This window comes from Dermacentor albipictus, chromosome 4 (assembly GCF_038994185.2).
Source record: "Dermacentor albipictus isolate Rhodes 1998 colony chromosome 4, USDA_Dalb.pri_finalv2, whole genome shotgun sequence".
In the NCBI taxonomy this organism is placed as follows: Eukaryota; Metazoa; Arthropoda; class Arachnida; order Ixodida; family Ixodidae; genus Dermacentor; species Dermacentor albipictus.
The window spans coordinates 99,490,398-99,513,172 of NC_091824.1; the positions used below are offsets into that span (position 1 = coordinate 99,490,398).

General features: G+C 47.2%; 2 protein-coding genes across 9 annotated transcripts in view; one reads left to right on the top strand and one right to left on the bottom strand.

Annotated features, from left to right (window-relative positions):
• The window catches only part of LOC135904606 (uncharacterized), a 35,090-nt gene extending 15,312 nt beyond the window's left edge, over positions 1-19,778 (top strand). Inside the window, exons 2-5 of the mRNA XM_065435460.1 lie at positions 3,589-3,966; positions 4,517-4,843; positions 18,849-18,958; positions 19,356-19,778. Of these exons, the coding sequence (XP_065291532.1) occupies positions 3,589-3,966; positions 4,517-4,843; positions 18,849-18,934 (791 nt within the window). The 3' untranslated portion in view covers positions 18,935-18,958; positions 19,356-19,778. The remainder of the gene's footprint in view (positions 1-3,588; positions 3,967-4,516; positions 4,844-18,848; positions 18,959-19,355) is intronic.
• Positions 1-22,775, bottom strand: part of LOC135904590 (uncharacterized) — a 900,492-nt gene that overhangs the window by 132,593 nt on the left and 745,124 nt on the right. The window lies entirely within an intron of this gene.

Genomic DNA, 22,775 nt, shown 5'->3' on the forward strand with positions numbered 1-22,775 from the left:
GTTCTGCAGTTACAACGCAGAATTTATGTGTCGCATTGCAAATAAAAGACACTCACTAAAACGATTGAATGTTTACGTTTCCCACAAGAGTAATAAGGTAAGAAAATAGCGCATCAGAGGTAAATCCTCCGACTACCACTCTGTGGAACCAGAGTTCTAATTCACTTGAAGCATTTGACTCTTTTTGTGCGAATCGTATTACGAGAGCTCAACCCAGCTCCTCAGGCGCGGCGGTGTCGCCTTCAATGACCTTTGACCCCATGCCATACCACGTGACACCGTGACGTCACGACAGAGGAGAAACGGGGCTCCAATTCGCGCCGTCGCTCGCGGCGTCGCGGTGGTATATAAGCAGCTGCGCTTGTTTCTAGGTGGCTTTGCCTCAACTCTTGCAAGATGGGCTGGGTGGGAATCGAACCAGGGACTCCGGAGTGTGAGACGGAGACGCTACCACTGAGCCACGAGTACGATGCTTCAAAGCGGTACAAAAGCGCCTCTAGTGAATGCGGTGTTGCCTTAGAAACGAGCTGTTTCTAAGGCTCAGGCGTGCGTCGCTTGCTCAGGCGCACATTTCGTTGCCGCGCCGAACGCTGCGTTGCTCGACGCTCACCGCGTCCAATGCGGGGCGCGTAGTCGCTGCGCCGTAGCCCATTGTCTTACACCCCTTGGCGGGTCGACGCTTCCACTCTTGAAGGCGAAGCAGAGTAACGCATGAGTTGTTTCTTCGTCTAGCCGAACCAAATATAGCCAAGCAACAGCAGTTCACCAGGCTAAACAGTGGTTCAACAACTAAAATAAAGGCTAGTATGCTTCGCATCCTGGGCTTAACCTTAGCTAAGCCACAGCCATATTTTTTTTAGTTTGTTTTTAAACTCTCGCAAATGGTAAAGATTTCTGGGAGAGACAACGGCGGACTTCAGAACGTAAGGGATGCTAGCCAAATAACCACCTATCGCTGTACTATAAACCGGTACGAATGAGTAAACTTCACACGAATTTTCTTGCCTCCACCTTGGTCTGCCACGAAAAGTCAATAGCGGTGCTTGCGTAAATTCTAATAAATATTCTATCCCCACATGGTTGCAGATATCCCGATCGGAAATCTGATCTGCGACGCCGTGTTGACCAACAAAGTAACTCCACTGCCGAGCAACATCAGAGAGTGCAATTGCTTGAATCTTGCTAAAAGGTTGGATGCCTAAAAATGCGTTAAAAACAAGCGAGTTTTCTGCAGTAGATACGAATCTAAGTGTTTCAAAATTTACGTTCTGCGCGCTTTACTTTACGACGACCAGCACATTAGGAACGAATGGGACTCAAAATCCAGCCCGTTAAAATTTAGGACCTGCACAGCGGAAGCAATCCACAAGTCGATAATCCGTTCACTGTAGTCCTGCCGCGTGCCACCCAGTGCGACACGGGGTAGAAAGATGACTATTGCAAACTATACGAGAGCGGCCTTCGTTCATTGATTTTCGCTTATGCTCTCAGGAAATTCCCTATAGTTCTTTTTCTTCTTCGCTAAGCTTCCGTTTTTATCAGGCATTCGACATCAATTGACTGCGCAGTGTTTATATCTCACGTGAGTGTGCGGGCTCATGTTGGACGTCTCTGTCAATTAAAAATTGAACTAAGCGAAAGCTCTGAGGACGTTTTGCAAATGTATACAAATAATTAATTTTTATTTTCGCGGCTCTTAGCACTCCGGCTTCTCTCTAGCTATCTCTCTCTTGTAGCAAGAAAAATCTCTCTCTTTCTCGCAGCAAGGAATGAGCGCTCCTTTTCAATTTACATGCCTTTAAGCGTTATAGCATATTTGTTATTTTTCTTGCTCGGGCCTGTGAGATTTGCCTCGGCTATTTTTCGTACGACCTCTCGAGCAGTCTGTATAGCTCCATTGAGTATACATAGTGAAAACACCCCACACACAAGTTTTGTAATCACTGGCGTGGTTCTTTTTCATTCCGCAGCCGGCTACCATCGCTAAATGGTTGCCCACTTAGCATGATTACTTTTGGCGAAGAAACGAGCAGTCTTAATTAAGCTCATTGTATGGCTGTATCGAGTGTCCCTAATTGATCTGTGTGCGAAAGGGGAAGCGTATGCCGCACTTTTTTATTTTACGCATGGTATGTCACTGTTTCAACACGGTTTCCGCATGGACAGCTCCGAGTATTGGGGTCAGGTATCTTTGGACGTGTTTCGGGTGCTTTACTTTGCTTGTCTATAGCTTTTTCCGCAGGAATTCGACTGCGCCTGAGTGAATACATTTCGCTTTTTTTTATTCAACAACCGTTCTCTGGGAAGATTGCAAGAATTAACTGTAAAATCCAGCTGAGTGTGCGCTCACTATGCGTTTCCAATTGTAAGGAAGAGCGTCATCAGATTTGCACATGCAATAAAGCTAGCATTAGTATAGCACTACGCGATTCCTCTTGCGCAATAAAAAGGCTGTACAGATAAACACCTATGGATTGGCTAACTCAGTGAGAGGCAACTCTGATTAGTTACGGCGCTCTTGGGAGGCTCAAGGAAAACTGCGAGTAAATATCAGTTGCAGATATTTGCAGATATTTCTTTTCCGAATAAACCTCTGCAGATATTTTCTTTTCCGAATAAACGTACAGGCACTGTTCATACTGACAAGATTTGCAGCTTCCTTCCATTTCGTGTGAATCTCTATCAAATGTAACTTTAAATCGACGCAGATGTGTTTGTTTACCCAATGGTACTATTGGTTCTCTCTAACATTGGTGGATTATGAACTAAACATGTCAAGGAGCACGTTCTAATTGCTTGCTTTTTTTAATGTCGAAATATGTCTAACTGAAAAGGTGTCTCCGAACACAAAATGAATGCTGAGACGCACTCAGATATGAGTGGTGGTGGAATACAACATATGATGCAGCCATGCAGAGTTAGATAGGATGTCTATTTCTAAAGGCCACTATCTTTCGAATCTATATACAGCCCAGGTTACATGCTATCTTTAACCTCAATTGTTCCACTGCACCGCTCACTTATGATATTTATCTTATATAGTGCCATATCAATGAACCGCCATTACGGAGGTTAATTTATGGAACCGCCATCACACCGAAATATAACGCTTCAAATATAAGGAATATTGTGTATAAGCAGGTTCTTGGTTGCGAAAATAATATCTCACCTAAAGAAAGAATTCGCAAACCACACCTGCGAGGGATGCTGCGAAAATTCGTATGTGACCACTCGCTTGTGCTTCTCGAGTCCATGCTCGAATAACGGAAATGTCAGAAATATCCGCACATTTAAGCCTGTTCCCTCGATAATCTGTGTGCCCATCACTAAAGAAAAATACAGGAAGAGAGGCCTTGGGCTGGTTTAGCCACAAATCTTTTTTGGCGGCTGCATACAAAATCATTCAATAACAATTTGGGACGTAAATTCTTTTTCTCTCTTTCGCTTCCATTTGAGTGACCATTAGCGAAATGTAGCGGCGATAACTTGTTTCACAATGTACTACGAATGCGATTTTCTAGCTGGATGGTATTGTAGAAACGTCATCGGCGAGCTTAACCGAGATGGCCTGAACTTTTGTGTTTTCAGCAATCCAGACGGTGAGTGGTGTGCAGATCGTGCGGTTATCTGTGCCCATGTGGGTCGAGAACGGCACCGAGGACTCAGTTTTGTTGGATTGCGAGTACGCCTACACTGAGCGCGACGACTCACAGCTGGTGGTTAAGTGGTTCCTGAACGACGACCCAAAGCCCATCTACCAGTGGATACCCGAGCTGGAAACGCGCCACGTCTCCCAGAGGCTGAAGGGACGCCTGAACACCGACTTCACGGTCACCGCGAACCACTTCACAAAGTTCCGCGCTCTCAACCTGTTGCGACCGACCACCGAGCTGAGCGGCCGGTACTCGTGTCACGTGACCTCGCACAGTAACCAGGACCAAAGGTCGCAACTCATGACCGTCTATGGTGAGCGCCTGCGCATTGTTCTTAGCTGAAAATTTCACGGCTTTGCACTGTCACCTTTGCAAGCATAGATGTCTGTGCATGTTGCTGAAAAACTCCGAAGAGAAAATTGGAATATTATTTTAGCTCATGACAGAACGCACCAAAGCGCGAAGTATATACAAGACGTGAGCTTTGACTTGCCCGCGCTATTGCATACTTTTCTTTCCTAGAAATCTGTGTGTACGGAAAGATGAAATTATCGCTCTAATGTTTTCGCTGGTATTATTCAGCAGGCGCAACGGCATACGACGAGGCCGACTGGCCCTACGTACAGTCGGCTTCAGAAGTGTGTGGGATGCGAGTTTTCCGGAAAAGCCGACTAGCGCAGCTTTAGCTCGGAACCAATGTAACAGTACAAGACTATGTTGGTCACATGCACAAGTACAGGATTATCGTCCGAATGGCAGGACGCCTGTCCAGGATAATGTATTGAGCTTTTCTAAGATTCCGCACACCTTAAATTTTAGACACCGAGTGTGCGGCTTTAATTTCTTTGTACTTTCTGCTGCAGCACGTCCGAAGCACTTCGTCTTCAACTTCTCTCGAGCCAGCGAGGAGTCGGCGACGACGTTCGTGTGCGAGGCAACCGGTGCATTTCCTTTGCCCACGTTGTCGCTGTATCAGCTAGATGAGGAATCGTCAGCGTCCCCGCAGCGGCGGCACGCCCTCGCCCCAACGCAACGGGTGACCCCCCGGCAGGACGGATCCTACGTCACTCGCGTCTCCAGCCAAGTGCCGGACGAACAGTTCTCGCGCTCGGGTCGGCACTTGTTCGTGTGCCTGCTCTCCATACCCGGCACGGACTTCAAGAAGCAGCGACTCATCGAGTTCTATCCAGGTGAGTCACGGGCGTCGTTCCTCTGCACAATGCAAGTTGACGGATTGACCAGTTTTATAATTATAAGATCGTAGGTGTCAGAGTCGTAAACTGTCCCAGATTTTGCCGCACTGAACTAGTTTGAGTTTGGCCCTCTGTATGTACGCCGTTATAGGAACAGATAGCTATTCGGGACATCTGTATCACGGAATACCATTCTTGCACAGTAGTTCAAATCATAACAGCTGCGAAACTTCCCATAAATCTCATGTCTCAGAATATGCACTCATGACTGGTGAAAAGTGCGAGTTTTGCTTATTCTCGCGTCCGGTCTTGATGACTAGACAAACAGTAGAAGTGCCACGTTCCCTGCAATGCAGCAAGGCAGGGGAGGCAGAGGCGTAGTACGCCCACAATTTTAGGGGAGTGTTCTTATCCGTATGGGGTATATTAAAGAACAGTATCAAAGCCGATCATCTCTCACATAAGCAAGCCAGCTGGTGACACTATAGTGTATCTGTAATAAGGGCCATGGGAAAAATGGCAGTGCGACGGCGAAAATATACAAGCATATCTAAAGATTACAGCATATCATTTCTGTATCAATAAGTATCATTTCTGCCTGCGACAAAGGCGCCACAGTGGAAATGACATACTCTCTGTTATCTAATTAATGTGTCCAAGCAAAACAGAACATTATCAATTCAAGTAATTTCTGTCACAGCATGTTTCCGTTAAAAGGCAGTACGCAACGAAAAGCACGCACTCGACGAAAAATTTGCTGCTTTTTCAAACACGTCTGGCCAGATGAAGTAACCGACAGTGCTTAACTGATGTACAGATTTATAAGCCTGAAATATCATCTGTGAATGTGAGAAGACTTGCACATGTTCCAAAAAAGTGCGATGTTTGTGCTCCAAAATAATTCATTTACAACATTTAGAGTCCTCCTTACGGTATGAATAATTTACCGAAGCCAATGTGGCAAATTCCTGAGCGCCGCCCGACTGATTCGCCTGTAGGGATGCAATTCAAGTAATTGTTGATGATTTTTTCAGGGTTTGAAATAAAGGAAAACACACTGTATTTGCTTAAACCAGCAGTCAGGGAGCCAAAGCTATAGAAGTGGATTCGCAGTGAAAACTCCTCCTTGTTTTCTATCTCTATTTAGTGATATCACACTATTGCACAAACTTTCAATATCTATTCTTCAGGTATGTATTGAAATAAAAAGAAATGCTTAATGAAGTAGCTTTCTTGGGTGCCTTTTCAATAACCACTCCTTTATTAGACAAGGTCCAGGCGTGCATAACCACTTTTAGCGCCTTGTATAAACTCAGCCGTCGTAGAAGTTTCTAAGCGACGTCATTTCTTTAATATCGCTTTAAGTAGAAAAATACCAGGAACGAATTTTATCAGACTTGCTCTTCCAGCCCCTACAACCTCCACTAGCGGAGCTCACAATTGCTGCCGCATCAGCAGCACTTCAGTGATTCAAAAACGTTGCCTGGTCTTAGTAGTATATGCAACCGCAGCGAGAGTTTACCGCCTTTAACCGCACTTCCACGCCGTTCTGAATAGAAAAAAAGCATTTCCATATTGTGCTCCTGCGCGAAAAGCTTCGAAGTGCTTCCCACATGAGCAGTTATAATTCTTCATTAACGTCCCCTTGAGCACGTCCCAAGCTCATTCTCCCATCGCGTTGCAACGTCAGTGAGAAACAGCACCTGTACATTAATGGCGTACGTAGAAGAATGTATGCCACGTCCATTTCTTCTTACTTCCAACAGATGCTAGCTGGGTTGTCGGAGGCAACGACGGGGCGAAAACAACCGGGCGCGTTTGGTCGGGCATCGCTAAGGCTTACGCTGATGAAATTGAGTTGGGTGCATTCATCAGGAGGTGCTGTCTTCGATACAACTCCTTTCAACCCTTTCAATTAATTACAACCCTGACCTGTTATACTCTCTCCACTCTCTCCCAGCCCCATGTATACTTCACCACGATCAGACCTTATAGTCTGTCGCCACATGCAAGGTAACCAAAGTTCCAGACTGAGCCTTCGCGACGTGGCACCCGAAATAGCCATGGTCTGTGTTTGCGTATAGACAGACGCACACGCAGTGGTGCAGAGACGTAGACTTGCTCGTTATGCGCCGCCTCGTCCGCCGTGTACACACGCTTGGCGGAAGCCTGCCATACCTCTTTATTCGCCGTCCTAATAGTTCGCGAGAGGAACGGGGGAGTGGCGGCGGCAAACGCGATTAACACGAAGATTCATGCGCGCTGTCGCGCGCGGTGCAGTCTGCGTTTGCACATTCCTTGCGGTGCAGAAGGGAAGGGAAACATCGTGAGCAGGAATACTTGTGTTGAGCCCAGAACTACTTGCAGAACATGGCAGTCTACGGAAGGCAAAAACGAAAGCGAGGAAAGACCTAAACGTGAAGCCAGCGAGCAAGGAAGAGTGCTAGAAGAGGTCGAAAAGAAGAGTCTGGAATGAATCAGAACTGTTCCGCTTCCTCCTTAGTTTCTCGAAGGTTTGAGCACCAGAAAGACCATTACAGGCACACACGAGGAATGGGTTGAGGAGGAGAAAGAGGAGAGAGAGAGTGAGACGAAGACGACAAAGCGTTCGTTAGCGGCGAGAACACCGCAGACTCGAGAAGACGAGGCCTGGCCGGACAATGTGATTCGCGATTTACGTCCTAGTGGCGGAGACATGCTGTTCTCAGCGCTACTAATAGCCGAGAGATTCAGCAATTGGGCCCTCAGGGAGCCGTGGGCCGCAACGGGCGGGCATTGCAAATGGCGGGCTCTCTAAGCTCTCTCAACTGGAGCCACAATCATCCTGCCAGCCAGGAGGGAAAGGCATTAAGCACAACAATTAGGCAGCTGCATAAAAAAAAACAGGCGCGAGACAAATGTGGAGGAATGCGCTGCCGCTCTACGCTGTTGTGGACCTTAATCGGCGTCGTTACGACCACTGGTGTTCTGGCATACCTCGCTAATGGAGCGTGGCGCGTCGTTTTGTTGGAATGAAAAACCACTCGTGATTAAGAAGTGGGAGCTTCTACATTGTATTGACCGTTAGGATCTGTTGTAGTGGTGACGCAACCATAGCGCCATTTTTTTCTTTATTGCGTACAGCTGGTTTAAGGGATTTGCTTGCTATTTTTCCAATAGGAAAGCCCTCCGCCTCCTTCTCCCTATACAAATATTCATCTGTGCTCGCTCTTGAACAGGCAATTCTTGCCTTACGGACACGTTTTTCCACAAGCGTGGGTAAATGGCAGCTAAATGCAGAGGATATCCGGTCACAAGAGTGGTTTAGAAAATTTCGCTGACGAGATTCACCGGACGTGTTAACGATATAACTATTTGAAGCTTGTTTCTTTAATATTGCCATGCCCTCATTAATATTTAGGGATAATTCCTGCATCATTTCCAGAGTGCCAACCTACTTAGGTATAGCGGGACTTGTGTACAAGAAGCTATGTTTGTATCTGACGGAAGATTTATGAGAAAATTTCTACACTAAAGATGCACCTGGTGCTAATCTCTATTTTCGTGATTTATAAGATGACAAAGGTGTGTATATATATATATATATATATATATATATATATATATATATATATATATTGTCACGCTCTAACACAAGAATAAGTGACAGTAGGATCAGCCAGAGATGAAAAAATGCCAAGCACTGAGCGATGGTTCTCCAGCTGGCGCGGGATCTTCGACTTTGTCGTCTTCTTCGCCGTTTTGCTGGGCACGCAATGCTGAATGTTCGCTGGCTCAAAACACCAGGTGGCATTATTCCCCCTCCCTATGAAGCATCGACTCGATGCTCAAACACAAGACGTACACGAAAGGTACGCGCATTAGGTAGGACATAAAAAAAAAGGGGGGGAAACGCGCTAGCACACATACGGGCATGCACACGAGGGGAAAAAAATGGGTTCTGTCGGCGGGAGCAAAAAAAGAAAAGAAAAATCACTTCGCAGTTCTGTGGAGGACGACGCGACGACAGCAAAAAACAAGAGTTTGTTTCACCAGTAGACTTAACATCACCGTGCAAAATACGGCTTGAGGCGGACGACATGTACAGTCTCTGCGCGTGGTAAACGGCGCTTGGGCGATGGTAGGTCTCCGTCTGGAATCACTTCATAGTTCACGTCGCTTACACGCCTTAGTACTGTGTATGGGCCAAAGTACTTGCTCAGGAGTTTCTCGCTGAGGCCTCGCCGTCTAATGGGGGTCCAAACCCAAACTTGGTCACCAGGCTCATAGGTAACTTGTCGATGGTAAAGATTGTACCTTATGGCATCTGTACACTGCTGCTGCCTTATGTTGACACGGGCCAGTTGACGTGCTTCCTCGGCACGCTGAACGTACTCCTCGACGCCAGGAGCTAACTGGTCGAGCTGATCAATGTCTTCATACGGAATCATGGCGTCTAGCATAGTTTGAACTTCTCGACCATAAACGAGGTGAAACGGCGTAAATCGTGTACTTTCCTGTGTGGCAGTGTTGTACGCAAACGTTACGTACGGCAGGATTTCGTCCCACGTTTTGTACTGCACATCGACGTACATAGAGAGCATGTCTGCCAGTGTTTTGTTTAGTCTTTCTGTCAAGCCGTTAGTCTGAGGGTGGTATGCAGTGGTCTTTCGATGAGTCGTGTAACTCAACTTCAAGATGTCGTCCAGAAGCTTCGCCGTAAATGCCGTCCCTCGGTCAGTGATGATGAATGATGGTGCGCCATGCCGAAGCACAATGTGGTGCATAAAGAACTGGGCAACTTCCGATGCTGTCCCGCGTGGTAGTGCCTTCGTCTCAGCGTAACGCGTCAAGTAATCAGTTGCGACAATGATCCACTTATTGCCGGAGGAAGACAAGGGAAATGGTCCAAGAAGGTCCATTCCAACTTGATCAAACGGCGTACGCGGAGGGTCGATGGGTCGTAGAAGGCCTGCAGGCTTGAAGGGTGGTGACTTTCGGCGCTGGCATTCACGGCATCCTTTCACGTAGCGTTTGACGCAAGCAGTCAGGCCAGGCCAATAGTACATTTGCCGTACCCTGTCCAGAGTCCTTGAGTAACCCAAGTGACCAGATGTCGGCTCGTCGTGGCAGGCTAATAGGATGTCGTCGCGAAGGGCTTGAGGCACTACTAGAAGATATGGCTTGTCGCCGGCACCTGTGTTTCTTTTGTATAGGATGCCCTCTCGAAGGCAAAATGACGACAACCGTCGCGAAAGTGGGCGAGTAATGGGCGCGATGCCGCCTTCTAAGTGATCAATGATGGGCCTTAACTCAGCGTCCGATCGTTGTGTAGCGAGTAGGTCCGGTCTGCTGAGGGCTCCCAGGAAGGCGCTGTCGTCTTCCTCGTCAGGATTCTGAGATGCAACAGGTGCTCGTGATAGCGTGTCAGCATCTTCATGTTTCCTACCAGACTTGTATACGATGGTGATGTCAAACTCCTGGAGTCGCAGACTCCAACGTGCCAATCGTCCAGAAGGGTCTCGGAGGTTGGTCAACCAGCACAAAGCGTGATGATCGGTCACCACTTTAAATGGCCGCCCGTAGAGATACGGCCTAAACTTTGTAGTAGCCCAAATAACCGCAAGGCACTCCTTCTCTGTGGTGGAATAATTTGACTCTGCCCGTGACAGAGTGCGGCTCGCGTAGGCGATAACTCGTTCAGTTCCGTCTTGCCGTTGCACCAGGATAGCTCCGAGACCGATATTGCTGGCGTCAGTGCGTACTTCTGTGTCAGCATCCTCATCAAAATGACCGAGCACGGGAGGAGAAGACAACCGACGTTGTAGCTCTGCAAAGGCAGTCTGTTGTTCATCAGTCCAGAGGAATGGTACGTCGTCACGTGTAAGGCGAAATAGCGGCTCTGCAAGCTTCGAAAAATTTTCAATGAAGCGCCGATAGTAGGCACACAAGCCCAAAAACCGTCGGACACTTTTCTTGTCGGTTGGAGTGGGGAAAGCAGCTACGGCATCAGTCTTCTCGGGATCGGGCCGAACACCTGCCGCGCTCACGACGTGACCAAGGAACTTCAGTTCCTCGTAACCGAAATGGCATTTCTCTGGCTTGAGTGTAAGGTCAGCCGATCGAATGGCTTCGAGTACATTCCGAAGCCGTCGAAGGTGCTCGTCAAAAGTCTCCGAAAAGATAACGACATCATCGAGATAGACGAGGCAGCTTTTCCATTTGAGGTCAGCGAGAACTGTATCCATCATTCGCTGGAATGTGGCTGGCGCGGAACAGAGGCCGAAAGGGAGTACTCTAAATTCGTAAAGGCCGTCCGGAGTCACAAACGCAGTTTTCTCACGGTCCCGCTCATCTACTTCAATTTGCCAGTAGCCACTTTTCAGATCGATAGAGGAGAAATACTTCGCGCGCCTCAATCTATCCAGAGAATCGTCGACACGAGGAAACGGGTACACGTCTTTCTTTGTGACGTTGTTTAGCTTCCGGTAGTCAACACAAAACCGAAGCGTGCCATCATGGAGATCAATAAGGCTTCTTGCTACGCAAATACCTTGAGAAAGCAGCAGAGAGCGATTGCTTTCTGCGACCGCTTCACCGTGTAAGAGTCTGTCACATGCCACCTGAACCACGACACTTGCACGTGGTGGTAACAGGACAGCGTCGTCGACGACACGAAGAGGTGCTCGAGGGTGGATGGTGTTGGTCGTCGCTGCCGCGCTCTTTGTCGAGAAAGTGACGAGGCGTTGGCGAATGTCGATGATAGCTCCGTGCTCCCGGAGAAAGTCATGCCGATGATTAGGTCTCGAGAACACTGAGGGAGAATGCTTAAGCTGGCAACAAACGTAGAGCCGCGAATCTGTATTCTTGCCGTGCACATGCCGAGTGGGGTGACGATGTGCCCGCCAGCTGTACGAACTGGCGCTTGATTCCAAGGCGTTGTCACTTTCTTCAGAAGGGTGGCCAGTTTTTCGCTGATTATAGAATAATCCGCTCCAGTGTCCACTAAAGCAGTCAATTCGCGACCGTCGAGGAGTACAGGAATGTCCAAGGAAATTCTTTTTCTGTAATCAGCAGGTACCGTCGTCGTCGATGTATCGTCGGTCCGCGTACGCGTCAGTAGGGGTCCTTGAGCACGTCCAGACTGAGCGGCCTCGCCCCCGAAGGTCGCTGTGGTTAGTTTTCCCGGCGCGGGCTGGGCGACCGACCCCGCACCACACTCGAATACGTACGGCGAGTCGGAGAAAACCGCCGCGGCGAAGGGGAGCGTGACTTGTGTCGAGTTGATGTGGATCCGCACTGTTGGGCAACGTATTGTTCAATTTCAGGAGGACGCTGGCCGAACCTAGGTCGCGGCGAGTTTGCTGAAAATCCGCGTAGTCCGAGCTCTCGATAGGAGCACTGTCGGTAGACGTGCCCAGCTTCGCCACAGTGAAAGCAAAGGGGACGGCGATCAGCTGCCCGCCACACGTCTGATTTCCTTGGGGCCTGTCTGTGGTCCTGGTAATACGAGGCCGCTTGGACGGGCTGTAGCATGGCCGGGCACGCGGTGCGAAGTGGGGAGGGAGGTGGGGCAGGTTGCCTCAAAGCTTGCGCATACGACATGCGGGAGCTGTCAGTGCTTAGTGGTCGAGCTTCGGTGTTGAAGGGTGGTTCTCTTAGCGCTTGCTGGACTTCGTCACGGAGAACGCTGGACAAGGAGTTGAGCGTCGGCTGTGAGGGTACCGACAGCTTCTGGAGTTCTTCGCGGATGACGGAACGAATGAGCTCTCGAAAGAAATCGACGTGGCCCCCGAGAGCTCCGAAGAAGTCCGTAGGTGAGGCAGCGTTCACTTGGCGTTCGTAGGATGGTGCCCGCTGCCGAAGCGTCTGTTCAATGGTGACGGCCTCGGAAAGAAATTCTGACACTGTTTTGGGAGGACTGCGCACGAGACCGCCGAACAGCTGCTCTTTCACTCCGCGCATCAGGTACCGCACCTTCTTTTCTTCCGACATGCTGGGGTCGGCTCGGCGAAAGAGACGCGTCATGTCCTCGACATACATTGCGACACCTTCGTTCGGCATTTGTATACGGGACTGAAGATCACGCTCAGCTCGCTCCCGGCGATCAGGGCTCGCGTACGTCTCAAGAAACCGGCGTTTGAATTATGCCCATGAATTTAGGGCATCTGCACGGTTCTCGTACCAAACACGTGCACCATCGTTAAGGCTGAAATATACGTTTTTCAGTTTCTCTGCGTCATCCCACTTGTTGAACGCGGCAACACGTTCATAGTGGACCAGCCAGTCTTCAACATCCTCATGTATGGCGCCGTGGAAGGGATTTGGCGTTCGCGGATTCAGCAGCGTACAATGAATCGGCGTTGGGCCTTCCATACCTGTTGGCGTGGTCGGAGCTGCCATTTTCTCTGGGAGGAGTCCAAACTCAGGGGCTTGTCCACGGATCCTTCTGCTGGCGCGGTGTACAGGCGTAACCACCGGTACAGGGCTGGAGCTCCTACTGCTCGGAGGGGTGTGGTGCATAGATTAAATTACCCCGCACCTCCACCAGTTTGTCACGCTCTTACACAAGAATAAGTGACAGTAGGATCAGCCAGAGATGAAAAAATGCCAAGCACTGAGCGATATATATATATATATATATATAAAGTAAGAAATAAACGATACGTCGCACAGCCACACGGGCAGAGTTCCAGCGTTACCGACGAAAGTCTAGTCCCATGGTTGGCATGATTTTCAGTATAGCTTTGTCAGCCTGATATCGAGTAGATACGAGACCTTTCGCAAGTAATATATCATTAAGATATTGTTCGTGTATGATAAAGTCGTTGAAACTTGCTCAGCAGCATTCATCGGAACTGCGGCTAGTTAGTGCTGAAGCAACTGCTGAAGCGTTTCGCTGGAGTGTACGCGAGCGAGGCACGAAGGGCTCAGGGCACGTCCTTGCTTGTGAACGCGATGTCAGGAATTAACACGCCTGATGTGTAACTCCAGCAGTAGTTACCTACTGCGGCGAGTTAGAGCATGGTCAGTGATTGGTGTAAGGTACAAAGCCAGCGCTACACGTTCATTCTGGTGCAAGCACGGTATGTGGTGGCTTATAAGTAGTCCAGTTTCATCGAATTCTCAGAAATTGTCGTCTGCCCAATCTAAGACGTTTTGCGGACGCCACCAAAGCATCAACGGCCTCGTTTCCCGAGATGCCAATGTGTGATAGTATCCATTGAAACATGACCGCTCTTCCTTGGAAGCTGATTTGTTGGGCCACACTCTAAAAAAGGTTTACAGGCTTTTGATTGTGTTTTTTCCCCAAACGATAATCGCCATCCGTCTTGCCCGCATTTCCTTTCTTTAACGCTGCGAGCCCGGTACCTCCTAGTCACGAACGGATTGCGCGTTATCAGCTTGACACAGCACTCTCGACAGGAATCTTAACGGTGCTCTGGTAACGCTCTGGTGTTACGAAATCAAACAAACTGAGTCAATCCACGTTTTGGGCTAAGATTGAGCGTTTTATGTAAATGCGAGGGATGCAAGATTTAAACTCCATTTACAGACGCTGTAGTAAATTTAGGCACTTCAGTAAGGTTCCTCTCGCGCCATTTTTTTAAGCGAGTGACGTAGATGCATGTTCATTTGCACACAAGCCACCGCTCAATATGATGCAGTGGAAAGTAAGCGTCCCTTCTACATGGTACATCAATTTCTTAGTGGCATTCTGAAATATGTATCAGTCTTGAGGCACATTGATAGATGGTGGCGTAGCGTGCGCTATGGAGTTGGTGGAAACGCGGTGACCATTAAACACGAACCACGCGATGCTTGCCGCGCATAGAACACCGAGAATGAAGGCCCTATGAGGCTGCGCGGGCGATGGTCCTGGCGGTATGGCTTTTCAGTGCATTATGGATAATGACGGAGGCGAAGAGTGTGTGAGCCATAAGCGGTGTCCTGGGCCTTGCGGCAAATGATCGCCGGTGCACAGCTGTTTTCGCTTCCGTGGGTGTGCGCTCGCTCGGACCCCGTGTTTTTAGTTCCTCACTGTAGAAGAGAGCGCGAAGGAAGGCTGTAATTTCTGCTCATGAAAGATGAATGAAGCGACGCCAGCACCAAACGAAGCATGGGCGCTCGAATGGGGGTCAGCAGTGCCAATGAAAGCAACATTTTATTCTATGTTCTTTATCGCTTCTTTTCGACTTCTACCGAATTCTTAATTTTTTTCTGTTTTGTTCGAGCTTATCTTCTCTAATTCATTACTGCTCCAGAGCGATTGATGTTTTAATGTGAACGACAGCGGGATGTGCTTTAGATGCAAATGTTGTATGTGTTTCGGGCCGCATCTATGTCCCATTGTTGACGAAGATGCTATTTCTGGCAGCTTTGTTATTATTTCACTATGTGCGCTACGGATATAAGGAATGAAATTTTAAATTGAATTCCGGTGTTTTACGCGCCAGAAGAACGATTTTATTAAGAGACACGTCGTAGTGGGGGAGCTACAGATTAATTTTGACCACCAGGGGATACCTAACTTGGCATCATTGCACGGGACATGGTCATTCTTGCATTTCGTCCCAATCGAAACGCAGCCGCCACAGTCAGGATTTAATCCTGCGCGCTCCATCCTTAGCAGTGCACCAACTTGTTCATCCTGCCTTTTTTAGCCTTTAGGTTTTTCCATGCTTTACGATTTCACTCATTCCTTTCCTCTTTAGGTGTACACTGAAAGAAATTTAGTGCGCCTCAAAGAAAAAAAAATGCCATGCCATCCATCTGTTCAGCACAGCAACATTTCTGGGCACCCGAGACAAAGTGCTGGTAATAAAATATTCTCAGTTCCACCTGAAAGGCGTAGCAACGATTGCAGTAGCAAATTAGTGGACAGCTGTACGAATTAAGGACAGTTAATGATAGAATCTTTAAGCACGACCGAACGAGGACGTAGAAAGAAATAGACACACAAAGACAGCGCTGTCTTGGTGTGTCTAATTCTTTCTAGGTTCATGTTCAGTTGCACTTACAGATTCTATCATCGATTCAAACCAACTAGCCCACCAACGAGTTTTTTACTAAATTAACAAGCACGGTGTCACGCGCGCACAGGTAAACATGAATACATCTCGCTCGATGAGCGCGGAAACTCGCTGTCAAGATACTGGAGTGAGGAATCACGGAAGCAGGAGGCGAATTAACTTTCGTGCATCTCTCGCTTCAACTAGAGCGAAACGCCAAATGCGCAGCGCATGTGAAGCTACCGACACTACGAGCACTCTGCAAACATCGCAGATCCCTTTGAAAATGAGGCCCGCGCGGGGGCGCACTGTGGCCACGTCGCAGATCGCTTTCAACACACACGAATGCCGGCAACGCTCCCTACGGCGTCCGCCAAAAGCGTCTACTACGGCTAAGCCATTCGCATGCCCAACGCCGTAGTAGACGCCGCGGCTGTCTCCGCTCTGTACGGAGTGGCGCGTGAAGATAGAATTAGTGTATATGGCTCCCGCAGGGAGCCAGATTTGGGCTTCTGTTTTCCCATTGCCTCCTTCACTAGGTGCCTGCCGCATGAGCGCAAAACCAGCTGCCAAACCTTCTCCCTTTTCTTCTTTTCACTAGCGTTGGTCGCGAGCGCCACATGTTGCTGGCGGAACCTGGCGTGGCTTCCGAAAATTTCGTCAGGCGTGCGCGCGAATCTCGAAGGCCATGGATCTTTCTATAGGTGAAGCGCCAATAGTGACGGCACACAAGAAGAAATACAGACAGGACAAGGCGCCTTGTCCTGACTGTATTTCTTCTTGTGTGCCGTCACTATTGGCGCTTCACCTATTGAAGGCTATGCACCAACTAGCCCCACAACGTGTTTTACTGCGATGAATATTCATCGTAGCTCAGAGTATGTTTGTGGGCATTACAGGCGATCCCGGTGTAAGAATATGCAGGTGAAAGCTATTCTTGTGCCAGTCAACCAACCTTTAAAATGCACACCCCAAGGATTGCGACGACCATCGTTTCACCGTGGTATCGACCACGTAAACCAGCCGCCCCCACCACCCGTCATGATAGTCTTGGTCACGAGTGCCACCTTGTGACGCTTGTCCACAACTGAGGGCAGGTCTGTTCCGCTGAGAGCGCGCGCCATTATGCAGGCATCTAGTAAAGGGGGCAGTGTGTTTCCACATGTCGCTCCGTTGCCATTCGCCAAATGCAGTCACGTGGAACTCCGAATCGCTGCAGAGAAGCCACCCTAACAGTGACAACATTGCAGAGCCCATACAGCGCCGACCACCCGCTTCGATCCAAATGCGCGCTTGTCACTGGCTCTCCGCCTTGTCAGCAAGAAACAAGCGGCAAAATTCGATATCGCTAAGTGTCATCTCAAGCTGAGGTAAAATACTTAGGTATGTTTCGTCATAATAATTGGGACCGGCTGTTCGTTTTCACGCTGCTAGGTCTACAGACATGCCACCAAGCCGTAAAACTGGTTTAATTTCTAGTAGCAGATGACGCCACAGCATTAGCATTGGTGATGCGTTGGCTATGCCGAAAGCTACCATAGCCACTGCATCACTGCTTCATTAATTTATTACCCCGCACTAGCATGGCACGTGATGACGGTAGTAAGCAAACGCCAAGTAGACGCCAAATATTGGCCGAGCACACGTTGTGGCACAGATGAACATTTGTAAGGGCGTGAGCCCGCACTACTTGCCAAGGAGGCTGCAAGGTAACTGCAGGTAAAGTGTACAGGTCAAGGGGAAGTCTTGCGACTGCATGCATGCAAAGGCAGCTTACGGTTACGACGTCAAAACGTTTTTTTTTTCTTTTTGTCAGTCGACCAGCCATAGAGCCTGTTACATGATGGCAAGCCGACGCTGAGCAGACGACGCGGTGTAGATGAGCACATGTCAAGGGGCATTCGGCCTTCCTATTGGCTAAGAATTCGTGTAGTTTCCTCAGTGCTGCAACCAGCTCATGAGAAGATGGAACCCGTCTGAAATACCTTCGGGGTTTCGAGGGTATAATCAGTGCAATAGCCCCTGTGCCAATGATAGGTGGCTTCAGTGCACAAATCTGGATTGCAAAATGGTAGACCTATGCCCAAATCTGGCTTCCTGCGGGAGCCATATACACTATCTCTAGGTGAGGAGGACATCGAGGCACCCTAGCAGCTGCCGGACAAGAACGCCTCACCCCCCCCCCCCCTTTCCTCGCCTGAACCCCGTGCCGCGCGCACGACAGGAGAGGGCACACTTCCGGCCCGAGTTCCTCGCTCGCGCACATGAGATTGAACCGCGTTCGCTGGCTCTCCCTCGCAAGCTTTCACTCGCACATGCACAATACGGCACGTGACGACACTTTCATTGTCCTTGGACTTTATAGAGAACCTCACGACGACGGCGACGACTGAAATGCGCTTGGAGCGTCCATATATTGGTCATCGCAATAAAAGCCAAGGCCAAATTAGCAAGGATAATTAGCAAAACTATTTTTTCACTGGCCGGCTGCCTATTTTTGTTTGCCTGCGTGCAAAGCATAATGACACTACTTGTCACAAACGTAGCTTCGCTATAGGAAATGATCTGTGCTTCGGTAAGATATGTTCTCGCGTACGAACCATCTTGTGCAATAGAGTTCATATATTGTATGGTAACAGCGAAAATTCGGCAATTTGCCAAGTACCATGTGCTTCAGCTTTATCCAATGGTCAACTGCAATTTTGATGGGACACTGTCATATTTGCTGACTTATATGGGAAATGCTAACGAGTGCATTTCTATTGCATTTCTGTTGCATTTCTGAAACAAACATTTATGGAAGCGAAAATGCGCTTTCAAGCTATGCATTCGGTGCATTCGGGCTACTTCTCTTTGTTCTTAGGATTATTCGGTGCTTCTTGAAGGACTCTTGTTGGATTGTCCCAATTTATTTCTTATGAAGCTCAGTGCTAACATGTTAGAGACTTCCTATAGGGGAAAACTTGGAAGTAATGTATCACGGATGTTATCAATTTTTTTTCCTGTCGCAGAATACTACACAGACAGCGCTACTTGCCGAGGGATCAACTGGTTTGTCGCACTCGCCATGTCTTCACTTATCTGGGCCTTTCGATAATATGGAGGAGGGTCCACCTACGAGGTAAGTAAGGAGTAGTAGGGTAATTTGCTGTAAATAAATATATTAGATGCACGATTAGTCGTTAGATAAGGAACAAAGAACATTGCACAAACTGATAATTTTGTTTCTACGAAATTCAAATATTTTGCAAATCCGTGGTAACATATAATATATAAAGCTCTTTCTTTGCTGTTTACGGGTACAACATGACACAAAGGTGAGGTTCAAAAACTCTTTCTCACTTTGAATTATTGAAGAATGGACAGCCACCTTCACTTGTACTACCTATTACGACTCTTAGGGACCATTCTTGCGTACGAATTTGTTGCATTTAATGTACCCGTCTTCCGTATTTTTTTAACTGAAGCACCTGTGGTATTGCTATAACGCGCCATTTTTCTTTAAAAATATTTTGCAGCTTCTGGTGATCTTCTGTGGAGACCAGGTCAACTTCGCTCGGAAATTATCCAGTGCCCGGATCACAAGAAGAAAAAAGAGAGGCGCTGGATGGTTCTATCGCATGAAAACCAAACGGCAGTCAAGCGTTGTCATGGAACCTCTTCAAATTTAGAGACACCTCATCCTGCACTGTTCACTCCTGGTCTAGACGAAGGCTAATAACGTTGCAAGAGAAAAACCGACGAAATAGAAATTGCTGCATTGGAAGAATTATCAACGCACTCGCTATTATTTGCTTTTAATTTCTCGTCCGTCACTTCTACGAAATGTTTCGCAGGATATAAGCTGAGAATATAATAATACGGCTCTGTAAATACCATAGCTCCTTGTTAAAATGAGAAAGAGTATGCACAGGTGAAAATAAAGATATTGTATTTATGAACGATTTCTTTCTTGTTAAGAACGTATTCGCCTAAACAGGTGGCGAAAATTGTTCCTGGGAGTTGAAACATGGTTCTCATAACGCATCAAACGAGTGGCACATCTGTTAAAAAAAAGAACAAGGGAGGACTACACCTAGGGAACACTATTACCATGCCTGAATTATAGCCATAACAGTTGTTTTGTTTTGCACAGATAACTGTGCGTAACATTTCCATGCAAAAGGTATCTTATAACCAATGTCACTTTTGAAAGATCTAAAGAGGCTTGAAAGATTTATCAGCGTCATCAATAAACACTCGTAACGCACCTTTAAGATATTTCTCATTACATGCCAAAAAAGTAAGTCGGGTTTAGTTGTTTGGAGAACTGTCGCCCAGAGCCACACGTGATTTTGGCTTTCACCGGAATGCGAAGGCCGCCAGCCATTCATCCCGTTTTTATTTTCACGTGTGGCCAACACTTATATATTTTGTAAGGTAAATGTTATAAAGAAAGATTCGTATTGCAATATTCTTCATTTGGCGTGTATTTAGGCGTTGTTTATATATAAAAAAAAGTGAAGACAACGAATTCCAGCACTGCTTAAGGGCGCAGTGTGCAGTGCTTCTGGTGTGGGAAACTTTATGCAAAATATTGATATAATTTACGCATCTTCGTCTGGCGCTGCCTGTAACGATAGTAACCAATGTATGGGAAGCAAAATTTCCGATAAAGTCTACATGCAACTCATTGTCACCATAGAGTATCGCACCTTGTCCTACACTTACTTCAGTTTCTCTATTACTAAGGCTCTACTCTCGATATTACTGATATGAGCTTAGACGTTTTCTAACCTTATTCTCTCACTTTAGCTTTACCTAATATTTGCGTTCACCGTCTCTTTAAAAGCCATGCAAACTATAATAATAATAATAATAATAATAATAATAATAATAATAATAATAATAATAATAATAATAATAATAATAATAATAATAATAATAATAATAATAATAATAATAATAATAATAATAATAATAATAATAAAACAATAGCAGTAGTAGTAGTAGTTGCACATTAAAATACTATAAAAATTATCATCATCCTTAGTATTTATTACAGTACTCATTTACAGAACCCACCCACACACAGAAGAAAGACAAGCTGGCCAGAAATTGTCTGCTGAAAGGCAAACCTCGCCTACCTTCTTGAAGAAGAGATAAAAACGGAAGAGGAGACAAAGTCAGACAACCACACATCACACCACAGACTGAGTATAAACACTACAGAAAATAGTCGAGTCTTGTAGTTGAAAGTTATTCGAACATAGATTTGTGAGCCTTGTATCGAGTTGAACCACGACGTCTTTGAAATAAAAAGAAGAAAAAAAGCAAGCAATAAGTCACGCAGCGCACTTTCTGAATTATGAAGGTGCTGGGCGCCGCCGCGTTGCTTGAATAAAACAGTCGGAAGCAACCATTATGGTTAAGAGCATTGCAATGTTCCGGCAGCACTACTGAAGAAGACAGGAAGAAAACAACTTACGAGCCATTCCAATCTGTGAAGGTGTGTGACCAGCGAAGCCGTGTAGCAAACTAGAAAGAGGTGACACAAAATTTTGAACAAAGGTACGAACGCATTTTCTTCACCAGTGGTCATCGTGACGAAAGGTAAGCACACACATTTATTTGTGTACATTCGCGTTGATTCGTGTTATACGTTCGTTATACGGATTCACTATATGCAGTATTCTTTTAATTTCGCGATTGTTGAGGCAAATAATTTGAGACGGAAATCACCGCACCCACCGCAGAGGGCCAGTGCCATCAGAGCCTTCGCAGAGGAAGGGGCACTATGGGAACGCTGGCATAATGAGTGGCCTCGGAGCCAGCTGTGGAAGAAGACGTCGACGAAGGCATGAGAAGTGGCAAGAGCGTGAGGGGCAGTATGGGAACGCTGGCATAATCAGCGACAACGGAGCCAGCTGTGCAAGATGAGAACGAATGGGCGAGGAATGGTACGAGCCATTGCTGATGATGACAGTTCTTGCTCGCACACATGAAAGTGTCATGGAAACCTGTGCATAAAGAGTTCGCTGTAAAAGAAAGAAGAGAAAAAGGCGTTGGAGATGAACGCTTATATGAAAGTTAATATATCTGAACTCCCATTTTATATTCGTCGCAGCCGGCCATGTGTGTCTAGATAACGTTTGGTAAAAGAGCGTACAGGCAGGCTGCCATGAAATCCTATTAAGTTGAAGGTGAAGATTAAGTGGCCCTTTAGCAATTGTGGAAGTCATGAGTATTTTGCGGAATAAGGAACGCACATTCACGCAACTCAGATGAAGGAAAGCTGAATAGTTTAATGGTGATCAATGAAAAATATAGTATAGATGGCATTACAGCGTGGTCTTTAGCAGCATTCTTACGTATCGCGTCTGGAATTGTAACCAGTGCTACAACAGGGGGAGAGAGAGAGAGAGAGAGAGAGAGAGAGAGAGAGAGGCATCGGGTAAAGAAAGGCAAGGGCGCTAAAGCCATGCCCGGTTGGCTAGCATACAATTGTGTTAGAAAAAACGGGGTAGACAGATGAGAAAAAGGGCACACAAAACTAATAAGGGGGCAGTCGCTGTGGACACACTCGGAACGGAATCTTCGCTCACACTAACAGGTGGTTAGACAGTCCAGCCTCATTAGAGGTTCACAAAAGGAATTTTGTGCCCATAGTAATTTGGCGCTGGTTTCCACTATAGTAAGCTACGCAACCACCCCGTCATGGCAAGGTGTGAAGCTTTTGATAACTCGGGGTAAACAGTGGCTTACTGCATATGTTCTAAAGAAAGTCAATTATAACATACCGTGGTGAATGTTACCGCCTTCTACGTCTTTTTGGCCGTAGGGATACATTTTTTCTTGCACGCCAACAATGTTCGTACCTGCTGCATTTACAGAGCGACAACATTATAGCAGAATCACGGCAGAATTTAAATTACTCGCAAGCCGCATCACTTCCTGAT